The sequence below is a fragment of the Bos javanicus genome, chromosome 21 (genome assembly GCF_032452875.1).
Source record: "Bos javanicus breed banteng chromosome 21, ARS-OSU_banteng_1.0, whole genome shotgun sequence".
Lineage (NCBI taxonomy): Eukaryota > Metazoa > Chordata > Mammalia > Artiodactyla > Bovidae > Bos > Bos javanicus.
The window spans coordinates 17409243-17426431 of record NC_083888.1 but is presented as its reverse complement, the minus strand read 5'-3'; the positions used below and the strand labels follow the sequence as shown (position 1 = coordinate 17426431).

Below are 17189 nucleotides of genomic sequence, written 5' to 3'. Positions count from 1 at the left end.
CTAGGGATTTTGAGCTCAGATGGTAAATAGTCTGCCTGCAGTGCGGGAGACCCAGGCTTGATCCCTGGGTCAGGAAGATCCCCTGGAGAAGGAAACAGCAACCCACTCCAGTATTCTTGTCTAGAAAATCACATGGATGGAGGAGTCTGGCAGGCTACAGTCCAAGGGGTCACAAAGAGCTGGACATGACTGAGCAACTTCACTTTCACATTCCAGGGAACTAAGATCCCATATGCCATATGGTGGGACCAAAAAAACCCAAATAAGCCTATAGGGATAAGCATCGGTTTATTAAGTTAATTTTCCATATAGACCTGAGCACTTCAATTCAGGTGGGAAAAAGATACCCAGGGACATGGGAGTGGAAGTCTATTTCGTGAAAATTTCGTTGTGTCTCATATCTATCAGCAGACATTGCTAGATCCACTGCTGTTGATGGATACATGGAGAGAGAACACTGTGAGAGTGGGGGAGGCAGCCCCTATCTGCTTCTCCTTTGTCCGACTCTGAGCCCACTGGTACCTCTGACAGTGAGGCTACTTCTTAAGCTAGAGGTAATCTTATTGCACCATCTTTGCCCTATTATATGGAATAAGGTGTCATGACATCAATTACAAAGCACTGGGAGAGAAGTAGCTCCACTTACTTCTATTTATAAACTTCCTCTTACCATGAAAACTCTGCTCTCTGCAATGGTTACCAAATCAGTGTCCTTGAAGGCTCCATCCATCTTTCCCTTTTTAAAAATTTTTTTATTGGAGTTTAATTGCTTCACAATATTGTGTTAGTTTCTGCTGTACAACGAATCACTCTGATGTGTGCATATATTCCCTCCTTCTTGAGCCTCTCTTGATCCATATAAGAGTTTTTCCTTAGGAACTAATGTGCACTTGTGTGTGAGTGTATGTGTGTGTGTGTGAACATGGGGTAGGCAGCCAATCACTAACCATCTTAGGGTTTGAGTGTGGACTTTAACTTTTAGGATCTGGATTTTCCTTGCTAAGTGTCTCTGGTTCTGCCATCCTATAGTCACTGCAGATGAGGAAAATATCAACCAACTGACCAACAAAAATAAAAAGCATTCAAAAGAAGATCAGGAAGACTCTGGTCAAGTTTCGTCGTGGAAGAAACTTTGACTTACACCAAATGACATGGAAATCCATTCCCAACAGAGGGAAGAGAAGATAAGAGAGCAAAAAGTGTTCCTCTTGGTGCTGTTTGCTGAGTCACCTTGTAGAGGTGATTGGCTCCCTGAAAGCCCTGGTAAATAGAAGTTAAGTGATGTTGAGAGGCAGTGACAGTTTAAGATTTGGAAACCAGAGAGCCTGACCTAATAAAGTAAATTAAGTATCTCTTAAAATGAGGCCATGGTTATATGGTGCTCAGAGGTCTCTGGGGGCTTCCCAGGTGGCTCAGTGGTAAAGAATCCACCTGCCAGTGCAGGAGACACAGGAGGCAAAGGTTGGATCTCTGTGTTGGGAAGATCCCCTGGAGGAGGAAATGGCAACCCTCTACAGTATTCTTGCCTGGAGAATCCCATGGATGGAAAAGCCTGTTGGACTATGGTTCATAGTGTCTCAAAGAGTCGGACACACCTGAGCAATTGAGCACTATAGGTCTCTGAATAAGAGCTCACAATGAACCCTGAACCCTGTATTCCAGAGTGGCTGCAAAATAAACTCTAACAAAAAAAATATATAGTCACTGTGAATCCCTCATATTGTTCAGAATATTCATAGACATGGTAGAAACCTGTGTACCCATTTCCTAACTCACAGCAGACACTTTTAGGAAAATCCTGCTGATTGGCGCCCCAACCTAATTTTGTTTGGGTGGGACCATATCCATCCATGAATATGTCATTTACCTTTAAAAATATTTCAAGATTTCAGTGTGCTTCATGTATTCCACATGCACATCACCACCCATCACCATCAACCCACCGAGAGATTCCTTCAGACGATCAGATGACATTTTAACTGAGAACAATGGAAGGAAGATGGAGCAACAGTAAGGTTCATGGGTGCACTGAGAGAGGATAAGTCTTGAAGAAGTTTGAAAATACAATGCTGAAAATGAATTTGAGGAAGAAAGCATGAAGACAGGTTTGTCTCAAGATGATAAAAGAAAGGAGCCGCATTGCCGAGGAGGACCACTTACTTTATGGAGGCTTTCTACCACAAAGACCATGGGAGGGAAGGGGACACAGAGTTCACATCCAAACCTGGCCTCTGTCTTGGGTACTTACTTTGCACACACTCCTAGGACTTGCTGTCCTCATTCACAAAATAGAGGTCATGACAGTTACTTACCTAGCAAGGATATCATGAATCGTAAACACTCAGCCTAAGAAACGGTGCATGGAAAAGGACCATGGTCACTTGTTGTTGTTGTTTCATGATCATTATTATCATCACCATTTTCATAGACACATAAAATGGCTGAAACTTCCAAGCTGGAGTGTGGGAACTGTTATGCCCTAGAAACAAATTTTTGCAAATTTCCTGCTTCCACTGAATTCTCCTTGACAACCTCTACCCACAGTCTTTTTATCCAAAACGAGCAAACCTCATCTTCCATTTACTCAAAATATTGTTATTTGAGATGGTCTTCTTTTACTAAAGATTTGAGGGCATAGGTATGGGGTCCGACGAGACCCCACAGAATAAGAAACAAGTTAAAATCAAACATCTCATGTGATTTTTTTTTTTTTAATAAATCAGAATTTCTCACGACCTTCCTTTTCTCCATGGAGCTGAGCCTCTGCCCATGTTGGGAAGTCCCCTCCCTCCCTCTTCTTTCCTGCTAGAGCCCAAATCTCTGTTTCTATATATGCACAGAGAAAGAGTTCTTAGTCCTTTTACCCTCACAATGTTCACATTTGCATATATCCCCAATTCATTGAGCCACCTCCTTTAAAAAAAAAAAGAGTATAGTTGCTTTACAATGTTGTTAGTTTCTGCTGTTTGTACACATAGATCCCCTCCCTCTTGGCCTCCCTTCCCCATCCCACCCTCTAGGTCATCACAGGGCACTAAGATGATCAGCCTACGCTATGCAGCATCTTCCCACTAGCTATCTATATTACACGTGGTTCTGTACATATGTCAGCGCTAGTCTCCCAATTTGCCTCACTCTCCCCTTCCCTCACTGTGTCCCAGTATCCATTCTCTATACCTGCATCTCTATTTCTGCCCCGCAAATAGGTTCATCTGTACCATCTTTCTGGATTCCATACATATGCATTAATACACGATATTTGTTTTCCTCTTTCTGACTTACCTCACTTTGTATGACGGACTCTAGGTCCATCTGCATCACTATAAATGACCCAATTTCATTCCTTTTTATGGCCGAGTAATATGAAGCCACTTCCCTTGATAAAAATTCCCTCTGCTCTGGATCTTTACCCTTAGCATCTGTGAGAACTAGAAGCAGCCAGATAAAGTGAGCAGAGGTAGTTTTCTTGTGCTGACTTGTGTTGTTGTTATCCAGAGACGCCTGTCTCCTTGTATGTGGTATGAATGCGCCTATCCCAGAGGCTGGAAAGTGAGATGCTCTTAAAAACTAGTAGCATCCTTTCCCTACCTAGCCCTCTTGCACACATATCGCCCTGAATCACCAGATTGAAACGCCGTTTCATTTGAAATCCAGAGTGTGTGCAAAGAGGAAGCAGAGTCCCAAAGCTGAGAGACGAGGTCAATGAGGGCAGCTGGCCCTGGCCCACGCAGAGGTTCAGGGACAGCAAGGGCACTGTTACAAAGCGCTCTCTCTGAACAGCCAACAAAGACCAGGGATGAGTGGGCGGGTCGAGTGTGTGGCAGAGAGGAAATGAGCCTGAGAAGGGGGTCACACCTCTGCTCCATGGCCTGCCTCCTATCCCAGGCGGCATCACACCCCCGTTCACAAGCGCACTGGCACCTCCGGAGCCTCCCGCAGCCCCATCCTCGCGGAAGAGAATGCGTGAGACTCTTCCCCACACCGCCCCCCCCAGTTTGCTGACTCAATTCATCCCCCACCACTTTTAGGTCTTCCTGTTTATGTTGTCACTTGGTTTCATTATTTATTTTTAGCCCTGATTTCGGAAGCTTTTATTCTGCTGGGCTTTGGCAGGGTATCAACAGCATCATTCTGGGCTCTGAAAAGATCATTGTACAAGCCTGGCCTCAGGCCCTCCGGGGACAGAGCGCTAGTGTGGGCCACCTCATGCCTCCTCTTCATCCTCCTGGCCAGTCCAGGGGTGCTGGCGTTCCCCATAGGCCGGCTGGCTCAGTGGCCACGAATATGAGAAAGAGACATGACCTTAGATTTCACCTGGCCCAGCCCTCACTCTCCAATGGAGAAATGGAGACCCAGAGAACCGAACCATGAGTCCCAAGTTTATCCATGAAAGCGATAGAGTCAGACCCCACCCCGTGGGCTCTTTTCAGTCTCATGCTCTGTCCCATACACTAGGCAACAATTTACAGAACAAAATCAGTGGTTCTTAAATGATAGGAGCAACCAGCATGCCTTCTCCATTTATATATATATATATATATATATATATATATATATATATATAATCGAAATAATATATGGAAGTATATTTTTTCTGGTCTCTGAATGCATGTACATTCCTGATAAACAAAAAGCTAGAACATCAGAAGGAGTTCCTCTCATGGTATCCACATGTCCTTCTATTTGTTATTGTTTTGCTTTAAGAAATACAAAAACATTTTTTTTTTTTTTTTTTTTGCTGCGAGCGGGGAGCAGTAAGCTCGTATGGCTTGCCTCCTCGGACTGCCTGCGTTAGCAATGAAGAAGGGACACGCTTCAGTTCCCAGGACAATGGTCTCTTTGACTGGGAATATACCAAAGCAGAATTACAAGTGTGCAAGAATAAACAAGGCTGGAGTCAATCTAAAGTTGTCTTACACTCTGTTTTATTAAACTCAATGCATTTCCGTTCCTATGTGCAGCGCCTAGGTTTGCTTAATTATAGATACCCGGGGTGAATGCTAATGGACACAGAAGACAGTCCTGGATTGGAAACCAAGGCCCTTTTCTGACCTCTACAGGCCATTCGGAGGAAAAAAAGGAAGCTGCATCTGGAAAATTACAGAGTAAGAGGCCCCACAGACCAGGGTCTGAGGGAGGTTTTTCCTGGATGCTTCACTGATGCTGCTCTGAGTTGGCCGGACACATGTGTGCCCTACTTTCCTGCAAGCTGTGCTATCCATGTCTAATAGGTTACTGAGGCAACGGGTAGGAGGTCATTCTCGCGAGACATGCAGGCTGGAGATGGAGATCTTGATCATTCAATGTTTATGTATTTAATGAAGGCCCATCATTCTTTGAGCACCATGCTAGGCCCTCAGGATACTGCAGTGAACAAAATCATTTCTGTCCTTCAAAAAGATACAGTTTGGTGGGGGAAACAGAAGAGTCCCCAGGGAAAATCTTGCAACAAAAGCTATGATAGGGTTCCTACAAGGTGCTATGAGAACTCAGAATCAGATCATGGGAGACTATGCGGATGAGAATAGAATTGAAGCACACCATAAATAAAATTTGGCACACAAGAGAAAGCAGAGAGAATAAATGGGTAGAGTGAGTTCTGGAAACCAAAAGTGACTTTTAAGACCTCCGTATGGGTTTGTGTTAAGAGTGGAGACCAGGTAGTTAGCCAGTGGCTGGATCAAGAAGGACTCAAGGGGCTTCCCTGGTGGTCCAGTGGTTAAGACTTCACCTTCCAATGCAGGGGATGCAGGTTTGAACCCTGGTCAGGGAGCTAAGTTCACTCATGCCTTGTGGCCCAAAACTCTAGACATAAAACAGAAGCAGTATTGTAACAAATTCAACAAAGGCTTTACAAATGGTCCACATCAAAAAAAATCTTTTAAAAAAGAGACGAGCTCAAATGCCAAGTCACATTAGCATGTTAACCTTAGGACAATGGGAGCCCAGTGAAAGATTGTAAACGGCAGAAATAGAAACAGATTTTCCTCCCAAATCTCCTGTCTATATGGGAATAAAGGGCTGGAGAGGAGGCAAAGCCAGAGATGAAGACTGTAGTGAGGAAACCATTGATGAAACCCAGGTGAGGAATGGACCAAGGAGAAAGAGGAGCAGATTCTAAACAGAGCTAGGAGGAGGCTTGAAATTGTCCACTGAGTGAAGCAAAAAGTGCCTGACTTGGTCAGACATTGGGTCATACGTCAGGCACACATGGATTCCCATTGAGATGGTCAAGTTCAGGAACCAGGATATAGAGACTTTGCTGGGAGGAGGCTCTGACATTGAACTTGTTCAGTTTGAGGTTAAAGTAGAGATTATACAGGGATGTCCTGGAGGCTGCTGCTACTGCTAAGTCACTTCAGTCGTGTCCGACTCTGTGCAACCCCATAGACGGCAGCCCACCAGGCTCCCCCATCCCTGGGATTCTCCAGGCAAGACACCGGAGTGGGCTGCCATTTCCTTCTCCAGTGCAAGAAAGTGAAAAGTGAAAGTGAAGTCGCTCAGTTGTGTCCGACTCTTAGCGACCCCATGAACTGCAGCCCACCAGGCTCCTCTGTCCATGGGATTTTCCAGGCAAGAGTACTGGAGTGGGGTGCCATTGCTTTGTCCTGGAGGAGGAAATGCCAAATCACTCCAATATTCTTGCCTGGGAAATCCCATGGACAGAGAAGTCTGGCGAGCTAGAGTCCATGGGGTCACAAAGAGTCAGACATGACTTAGCAACTGAACACACACATATTTAGTGATGTCTGGTATGAGTTGTTTGTATTTGAGTCAAATACTGAAACCAACACTAATACATCTTTCTAGTGACAGAGGGAGATGGCCCTCTCCATGGCCCCTGAGAGGCCTTTAGGGTTCTTGGAAGAGATACTCTTCCCTGGAGTGCAGGCTCTGGGTTAAAATCATCATTCTGCTCCTTAACAGCTGAGTAATCTCAGGCACACAATCTCGGACAGCAAAGAGATTCAACCAGTCAATCCTAAAGAAAATCAACCCTGAATATTCATTGGAAGGACCGATGTCAAAGCTGAAGCTCCAATACTTTGGCCACCTGATGCAAAGAGCTGACTCATTGGAAAAGACTCTGATCCTAGGAAAGACTGAATGCAGGAGGAGAAGGGGACAACAGAGGACGAGATGGTTGGATGGCATCACCAACTCAATGGACATGAGTTTCAACAAACTCCATGAAATGGTAAAGGACAGGGAAGCCTGGAATGCTGCAGACCATGAGGTCACAAAATGTTGGACATGACTGAGTGGCTGAACAACAACACATCTTAGGCAAGTCCTGACCATTTTGCTCCAGTATCGTCACCTATGGACTGAGCATAGAAAGAGGGTTTATCTTGTAGGGTTGGGTTGTGTGGCTTAAACATGGTAACAAATGCTATGGAGTCAGACTACGGTATGTGGCAAGTATTCACATCCATCCCATTTTAGCAGCATCTTTTGGTTGTTATGTACTCTTACTGCTCAACCCTCTAAGGAAGTAAAAAGGATCATGGGTTGGAAAGTCAGACTTCTCTGGGGGTTGATACCAGTTCAGTCACTCAGTAAAAGTGTCCTTCTGTATAGGGCCAAACCTCTTTTTGAAAATGGCATCAGTTAATGCCCCTTTATCATGTAAAGTAGTCATGAGAATTTAAATGAGTGACGATGAGCAGAGTAGGAACACAGGAAGGCTTTTCCTCCCTGAAACCTTCTAAAATAACTTCTTCAGAATGAAATGTGTGTGTGTGTGTATGTGTGTGGTGTAGGGGGGTGCTGGTTGATATTATTCTATCCAACATTATCCAATGAGCCCCCACACCCTCAAGGTCACACTGCTGGCCTCTGTGCTTTCTCACGCTGCCCCACGGCCAGTCCAGAATGGACCTCAGGGTCCCTCTGGCCCTGACCTCCAAAGTCAAGTCCACATTCAGACACTTCAACTGAACTGCTCTGAAGAACGGTGCTTAATGCTAATTATTTTGTCAGAGGGATGCTCATGATACATGTCTGCTCTTAAGAAATCATTTTAACCCTGTAAGGCCCTACACAAGATTATAAAAGATCAATAAAAGCTCCTCATCAGAACAACCAGTTTTGCTCCATGCATTTTAATAGTTCATTGCTTTGCTCTGTTTGGCTACTTGTTACAAGAGGCAATGTGATTAAATCGGTAATTTTCTCAGAACCATGCATTCTCTTCCAAAGAGAACTGGATCTTTTTCTCCATGACCTGAACAGGCTCAAAATATACACAGGCGAGAAGACCAGCCTATGTCAAATGCTGATGAGAGAGCCTCACATCCTACCCCCAGTTCTATGTGATAGAACGGAATAAAATCATCATTTAGTTACTTCCTGCCTTTAGAAACAGGAACATAATGATAAACCTTTCTTCACTTACTTTGTTTTCTTTCCAAAAACATTGAACCTATATATATATATATATATTGTGTGTGTGTGTGTGTGTGAATCAAAATCACTTTCAGCTCTCTTGTGTTGGAACATGTGTAACCGATAATTTTAAGCTATATACAATTGAATCTTTTTTTATTATTAGGTGCATAATGGCTGCAATATGATCCATTTTTATCTAAAAATTTCCTTTAAGCAGTTTCTTTTTTTTTTTCTAAACAGCACTTTTTATCAAGAATCAGTTGGGCACGTGTCCCATGTGGAACCGAACTACAACACAAGCAGAAGAGGACATCTGTTGCGAGGACAGCAGCAGACTGCAAACCTCATGAATCCTTTTTGCCCAAAAAGGCCTGCGTGGTTAGTACCCGGGCTACCCTGCCATGTGTTTTTTCAAGGCCAGAGCCTTTAGAGGGCAGGGGCGGTTTGTACCAACAGGGCCAAATGAATCCATCACTCTGATGAGGGTGCAAGTGTTCAGCTCCACCATGCCAGTCTCTTTCCTGAGCAAGGATGACTCGTGTCAGGCATTTATTTCATGGAAATTTCTTATTTTGGCAGAGGGTACAGACTCCCCTTGGACTATGAAATTGACTCTACAGCTCTCTTACTCAGGGTGGGTCACGGAAGCCATGAGTGAGAATTCCTCCCCTTCGGGTGTAATGTGACCTTACTTATGTTGGCAAGGCTCAATGCAAGCTTTAACTCAAGGACCAGGTTCTGTTCAAATGTTCTCTGTAGCTCTGAATCCCTTTACTGGAAACCCAGGAGAAACTGGAGCCAATGGATGGGATTGAAAGAAGCACCCAGGCAGCCAAGTTGGCACAACGCACCTGGAGTCATGTGCCAGTTCACAACAAAGAGAGCCTGTGTGTTCAGAGCACCTTGATGGGGACGCAGCAGGAGACTCTCGGAGACTGCACCTCTGCTCTCACTGCTGTATCTAAACATTTGCATAATCTAGGCAAGGACAAGGCCACCCTGCTCCTTGGGAATCTAGCCCCACACAGGGAACAGTCTTCCATGGCAACCAATGGCTTGAGATGCTGGGCTATACTTGGGCGAGATGTCAACTGTAATGAAACCGATTTCCCTTCCTATAACACACACTCTGATTTGAGAGGGGAAATGGAAGAAAACATTGAGACATTGGTTGTCCAGGTTTGAGACCCGGGGGAAGATACATTTTTGAGAAACTTTAATATTTCAGGTACAGGGAAACTGAGAAATAATAGGTAGGTCCATGCAACTTAGAGTTCTCTATTCATTGGCCAGTGGGGATGGAGCTGTAAAAAAACACATAAATAAATAAAGCTGTAAATGGCAAGCAGGCTATAATAGGAATTTATAAATCGTACATTAGGGTCATAGAAGAGAAATTACATAACTTGACTTGGGGTGATTAGGAAAGGTTTTATGTAAGAAAAATGATATTTGAAGCAGGTCTTGCTACCCCAAATGAGGTAAAGGGAGAAGCTTGTCAGAGACAGAATGAAAATGTGAGCAGTTTTAAAATAATCATGAAGGGCATTATGGTAGCTCAGGTAGCCCTAGTGGTAAAGAATCCACCTGCCAATGCAGGAGAAGCAAGAGAAGATACCTGGGTCCGGGAGATCCCCTGGAGGAGGAAGTGGCAACCCATTCCACTAACCTTGGTTGGAAAATCCCATGGACAGTGAAGCCTGGAGCTACAGTCCATGGGGCGACATGGGTAGAACTTGAATCTAGAAAGAAGCTGAAAAATCTCCCGCACAGGGAAGTGTCATGAAGAGACAGCAGATCCCACCCTTAGAGGATCAACGATGTTTGATCCTTAGGGGATTGTGAGAAGCCTGTGCTTCTCTACACATGATGATTATCCTGGGGGTGAAAAAGGCCCCCACCCCATTCCAGCCCTGCCATGCAGAGCCCCAGATGACAGCTGGCACAGGACAGCCACGTATGTGGCCTGGACTCCACTTCACCTCTCCAGACACACTTCTTCACACAGTCTGAACCACATGTGCTTCCCATTAGCACTTACAATTCCCTGGAATTCCTGAATAATCACAGTTGGCTCAAAATTTGGTAGAACACTTTTCAGGACAATTGGCTATTGTGGTTTGGCCAGCAAGAGACACGTCTGGCTGAACTGGAAGATCCATATGTGACCTGTGATGAGCCTCCCCTCCCCTTACTCTGCTCCCAGACTCAAGATCAGTGAAGTGTAACACACAACAGCCTCCTGTCCTAGCAGGAAGGGAAGAAAGTCTGCTCTCCCCGACTATCCTGCTCCGTCCAAGCTAACTTCTTCCCAGTTGACTTGAGTCTGGGTTCAGTGGCTGAGGACTTCCACCTGGGTCCCCAAGCTCACAGAGTGTAGTTTGACTTCTTCTACTTTCTTTCCTTATGTATTTCTGGATTCTAGGAGTTCTTTCTTTCCAATGGGACATCTTATGGATCCAAGTATTCAACATGGCCCCAACTGCATTTCTTATCTTGCACCTTATCCCAAACCTGTGAAGCATTATTCACTCAGTCATGTCTGACTCTTTGAGACCCCATAGACTGTAGCCAACTAGGCTCTTCTGTCCATGAGATTCTCCAGGCAAGAATACTAGAGTGGGTAGCCATTCCCTTCTCCAGGGGATCTTCCCAACCCAGGGATCAAACCCGAGTCTCCTGTACTGCAGGTGGATTCTTTACCATCTGAGCCATCAGGGAAGCTCTGCTGCTCTAATGATACACTCAGCATGGTCCTGAGACCATCGAAGAACCAGCATAGCAAGGGTGCAGATCAATCAGTCACAAGCATGTGGTACAGCAGGAATGATACGTACATGTCGACATCAGTTCTGGTCAAACCTTTGCTGAAAATCTTTGCCTCCACGCAGCATGTTCAGAACAAAGGCCAACATTTCCATCAAGGCAGGATAAGTGTTGTTGATCTGATAGATGTCTAGTTTGTCAATTTCATCTCCCGTCACTCCCCTCCTTTCCCCACATACAAGCACATCTTTTCCATCAGTCACACTGAACATTTTATTCCAACTCTCACTCCACCACAGGGCCTTTGCACAAACTCTTCCCACTTCTTAAGATGTCTTTCCTCTTCTTTATAACCAGGAAACTCTTACATATCCTTCCAACATCACCTAAACTATCATTTTTTGGAGTAGACTTCGCCCACCACTGCTGCCTTCACTGGATGTGGTGTTTCTGTATCATCCTCTGCAGCCCATAATTCTGCTCTATTGCAAGAAAATGTTTATTGTCCATCTTTGTCCCTGAACTTTGAGCAACTTCAGGACACAGTGAGTCTTTTTTTCTCTGCAGCTTTAGAGCCTAATGAACAAGACAGGCTTCCCAGGTGGCTCAAGTGGTATAGAATCTGCCTGCCAAAGCAGAAGATGTGGGTTTGATCCCTAGATCAGGAAGACCCCCTGGAGAAGGGGATGACAACCCATTCCAGTATTCTTGCCTGAGAAATCCCATGGACAGAGGAGCCTGATGGGCAAGAGTTCCATGTGGTCCCAGGGAGCTGGACATGACTTAGCAATTGAGTACACATAAAAAGAGCATGGCACATAGCAGGTATTTAATATATATTTGTTACAATAGCTGGATCAATAAACAGTCCATATTCTTGGCTTTTCCTGAGCACATCACATAGAAATTTACCTGCCCTACGCACATTCTCAAAAGCATGCTAAATAAACAATTTTGAGCTGAGATGCAAATTGATGATGTGTTAGGATTATTTCCATTCCTCTCACCATTTACATATTCAACAATGTTATCTTCTTGACCCTCAAAGCAATGAAAAAAACAAACAAAAAATAGAAACAAACAGAAGCATTATAACATCCTCTATTTAAGAGTGGAAATACTGAATATGGAAGAAGTTAAGAGATGCTTTCAACTTGGATTTGAATTCAGTGTCTTTGTTATTTCCCTCAAACTTCTTGTGTATGTTACAGAAATCTGAATACCTTAATATAAAGAATGAATTATTATTTCTGAATGATGGCAAAGAAATTTGAAAAAGAGTCAGAAAATAAGGGACTATTTATAATAATAATAATAATGTAATAATAATATCTACTTCCTAAATCACAACACACATAACTTTGTCACATCCATTGGGGCTAAATTATAGCAAAACATTTTTATTTTTCTATGGCTTTCTGCTGTTCTAGAAGTGTGGACTGTTAGTTTTCTCTGAAAGTATTCTGTTTCCAAAATCTCTTAGCAGTGCTAGGTATACTAGGAAGTTTCTTTGGCATGTTTTTGATCCTCAATATGCATCGTTTTCACTTCAGATTAAATTTCCAATTTTTAACCTTGCCTACTTCACTTTCACTTTTCACTTTCATGCACTGGAGAAGGAAATGGCAACCCATTCCAGTGTTCTTGCCTGGAGAATCCCAGGGACGGGGGAACCTGGTGGGCTGCCGTCTATGGGGTCGCACAGAGTTGGACATGACTGAAGCGACTTAGCAGCAGCAGCAGCAGCTTCAAATAAAGACTGCATTTTCCAACCTTCCTTTCAGCTACTTCTGTTCCTAGGACCACTTTCTGGATGGTGAGGTTAAGTAGAAGTGGTATGCATAATTTTGGAAATATGAAGAAGATGATATCCTATTTGTGTCCTTCCTAATGCTGACTGGGAAATGCAAAGTGTGATGCTTCCGCAGCTGTCTGAGACCAGGAGGAGAAGCAACACACAATGAGGGCTAGAAGGCTGCTGAAGCTGAGTGCCTGGCACCAGGCACTCATGGTGCCTGCTCTGGTCTGCCTATATCCGGAATTCCACATGACAGACAAATGGACTTCTATCTTACAAAAGCTACTATGCTGTTTTGGATTGTCCATCTCTTGCAGCCAAACCTAATCATCACAAAATACGAATGGCATCTGGACAAATATACATTTGCTTTAACATATTATCTCCACTTTATCCTCCCTTTTAATCTGCCTTCCCAGTCTCTTCTCATCTTTTATGCTTTAGCCCTGCACATCGCATTGTTTCTATTTTCAAATTGTTTCCATCTTTCTGTTGCAGGGCCTTGCTGCATTTTCACTTGCCCTAAGTGACAGCAGCCTCCTAGGCTCTGCTCCGACAGAAACTCCTGCCCTGATCCCCTCCAGGAAGAGAGAGTATTTCCTAACCAACTGACTCCATAGTCTGTTTTGTTAACTGAGAATACTTCCATAGCATGTTCTGCCTGTGTTACGGTGTAAAATAAACCAACTTTATTGTCTACAACGTGCCAAACTCTGTACTTTTACATACGATTTCATTTCATCTTCACAATAACTCTGTAATATAGACACGCTCATCTCCACTGAACTGTAGTTTAGGGAGATTTGATTACTTGCCTTGGTTCTCATAACAAGCAAATGCCAGATCTCGGATATGAGCCACATCTATCTGAGTCTGAAATGAATGAAGTGTCCACTGTGCCTTGCTGCCTTCTAGGATAATGGTAAGTGGCCTGAATTTCATAGCATTTTCAAATTTGTAAAGACTTTGGCCATGTTTTATTCATGTAAAGACTTTGGTCATGTCTTATTCACCATTATGCCCCTTCCAATAGGACAGCTCCTGGCCTTTACTGGATCCGCAAAATAGATACTATTAAAACAGACCAAGGATGATTACTCAGTTGTACAGTCTTCCATGTTCAATCACCCAGCAAGGGAAGACCCTGTCAGGACCCTCAGAGTCTCAAGGGGGCTCCTGCTGTGGGTTGAGGAGCTCAGATGGTATAATAGGAAGATAGCAGGAGGCTATAACCCTCATATAGAGAACAATGTGAATGATCACTTAGAATTTTCATTGAGAAGACACGAAGAAAGTTGAACTCCTTCTGCTTCTAGTCCATTCTGGTTTCAAGCAGAGATGGAAAAGAGCTCAGAACAGTCTTTAGAGGACCCATGGAAATTTTGAGAGTCTCCCATTCTAGCATAATGACAGCATACATCTAGCCATCTAACTACTGGGTTGGCCAAAACATTTGTTCGGGTTTTTCCATAACATCCGATTGAATGTTTTGACCAACCCAATATGTAAAACACTGTGATTAAGAAGTAGCCACCCTCAACGCATAGTGAAAGTAGAACAAAATCTGGCTGTAGGGATGTTGACCTCACTCGGGCTTTCTGTGCTGACGTTGTGTGTGTCTGATGGCAAAGCAGCAGCATGGCAGCTAATTCAGTGGCCAGAGGCACAGAACTTGCAATGAACCTCAGAGTTACGGGATGGCTTTTCTTCCCTTCCCTGCCCCTTCCTCTTCTTCCTCTCCCTCATCCTTGTGGAAAGCGCACTCTTGGATCTGCCGGTCCAGCTCTGAGAAGCTCCCTTCCTGGTCCAAGCTGCTGTCGGTTCCGGTTCCGTACTCAATCTCTTCCAGGCAGGGAGGCTCGTCATCCAGTTCTGAAGCGATGCTGCTGTTGCTGCTGCCTCTGCCGTGAGTTCCCAGAAAACATGGAGAAGAAAGGAAGGAGAGGAAAGGAGGGAAGGAAAAGGGAGGAAAAAATGAGGGGAAGGGGAATAAAAATGGAAGTGGAGAGGAAGGAGGGGAAGACGAAAAGAGATGTTATCCAAAGAAAAGAGCATTTATAATTGGTTGGAAAAGAGAGGTTGGGGATTATCTTCACTGAGTTCTAATCTCAAGAGCCCCCCGCTCCTTTCAACGTGTTGCATATAGCTCCCTGTGTTCTCAACCACTAGCTTGCAACGGGGGAGGAAAATCTGTAAAATCTACAGGCTCCCTTCTTCGTTAGCTAGTAGAGTCTGCATGTCTAAGTCCAATCAGAAGATTTCCAATCACGAGTTAGGAATGGTCTCATCTATTTAACATCATCAGGGTCCTTGAGGCTCAAAGTGAAAAATCAGAGGTGGCTGTCATTGACTCTCTGTGAATGTCATGTCAGTTATGCCCAGGAAAGAGTGGCACTGGAATGCTGATAGGTAGGATGCAAAAATCTTTAATGTTTCCCACTATAATGAACAGCACTATAAGTCATATTACACAGCTAGCCCTTCATCATGGTGGATGCCTGATTGAAATTTAAAAAAAAAATTAATCCAGGTGGACATTAAAGAAGAGAACAAGTGGAGAAATAGCACTCTCTTTCCACTATGTTTGAATGCCTGCATCATCTCCCAGATCTCCCTCCAGTTTATTCACAAGTGGAAGATCACAGATACTGACCAACAGGAGTCAGAAGGGAGTGGCAGGAATGAACAAGCCTGGACCGTATATTATGAGCAGGAGAAATTTCCTCCCAAGGAACTGTATTATCCTCCTTATTTGCATGAGGTACCTTCTTTCCTGAAGACTTCTTAATCACTCCCTACTTAGGATTTAACCAATTATGATTAGCAGCAGGCTGGGTTTCCACTCCGTGATTTATAGAAGGCAAGCTCTTCATAAATCAGGCAGAGATGTTCATCCACCTGCCTCACCATAAACAATGAAAATAGGGAATCAGCAGCATGGTTACATTTCAGCTTGGGAAATGAATCAGAGGCCAGTTTCTTAATTGTTCACTAACGTTAGGAGCCACTGCATGCTCTCTGGGTACTCAGTACCCTAAGCTGAAGGTCTGGGGGAACATTTCATGAATGCAGAGGAAAGAGAAGGAGTCTGAATCTTGATTCCACAGCATCACAGCATTAAGTTGTTATCATACCTTACAGGCTGAATGGTGGGTGATAAAGCAGTTGGGTAAAGGAAGGTAAGACCCGTCCAGTCGTAACACAAGCTCAAGTTGGCAAGGACACCAAGTGCCTTTAACACAACCACCAACATGGTCAGTGTTGAGGGGACAATGCCGTACAAGGTCAAGAAGCTGACTTATGATCCTGACCAGGGGACCTTGGAAAATCCCTTTCACCTCACAGAAGGGCAATAATAATAACTCAAACGTTGTTATGAATACCAAATAAGAGGACACACGGATGCAACCTACTGGAGTGCTCTCCAAAATAAAACTGATCAACAAATTGTAATTCCCCTCTATTGTGGATACTGAAAAAGATGGTGAAATGTGGTGGTGAAGGTGAGTAGGAACTGAGCTGTGCTGCTTCACTCCTTCATTGCTGCAATTACTATTACAAAACCTTCCCAATTGGCAACACTAATAGTTTCTCTAAAACATACTAATGCATGTATATGGAATTTAGAAAGATGGTAACAATAACCCTGTGTACGAGACAGCAAAAGAGACACTGATGTATAGAACAGTCTTATGGACTCTGTGGGAGAGGGAGAGGGTGGGAAGATTTGAGAGAATGACATTGAAACATGTAAAATATCATGTAAGAAACAAGTTGCCAGTCCAGGTTCGATGCACGATACTGGATGCTTGGGGCTGGTGCACTGGGATGACCCAGAGGGATGGTATGGGGAGGGAGGAGGGAGGAGGGTTCAGGATGGGGAACACATGTATACCTGTGGTGGATTCATTTTGATATTTGGCAAAACTAATACAATTATGTAAAGTTTAAAAATAAAATAAAATAAAAACATATCTTTTATGATGCCATTTCAAATTAGCACTATTTACAGTAACTTGCAAGAACTCGGACTTGCTTACTAATGCAACATGAGTATCAGTGGATGGGATGTTCTTAAAGGGTCCAGTTGGCAGGTGTCCATGAGTTACCAGCAGAGTCATTCATCCCCTCGCAAAGCCCTGCCTTCCCTCCACTGTGGACTCTGCTCCAGTCTCCCATGGAATTGGACCTTGCCTATGACAGGCAAGTTAGCAGACCATTCCTATTGTGATCA

General features: G+C 44.0%; 1 protein-coding gene across 1 annotated transcript in view; it reads right to left on the bottom strand.

Moving 5' to 3' along the window:
- Window positions 1–11969: 11969 nt before the first annotated feature.
- The window catches only part of AGBL1 (AGBL carboxypeptidase 1), a 926260-nt gene continuing 921040 nt past the window's right edge, over window positions 11970–17189 (bottom strand). The window contains exon 23 of the mRNA XM_061394342.1: window positions 11970–14856. Coding sequence (XP_061250326.1) covers window positions 14646–14856 — 211 coding nt within the window. The 3' untranslated portion in view covers window positions 11970–14645. The remainder of the gene's footprint in view (window positions 14857–17189) is intronic.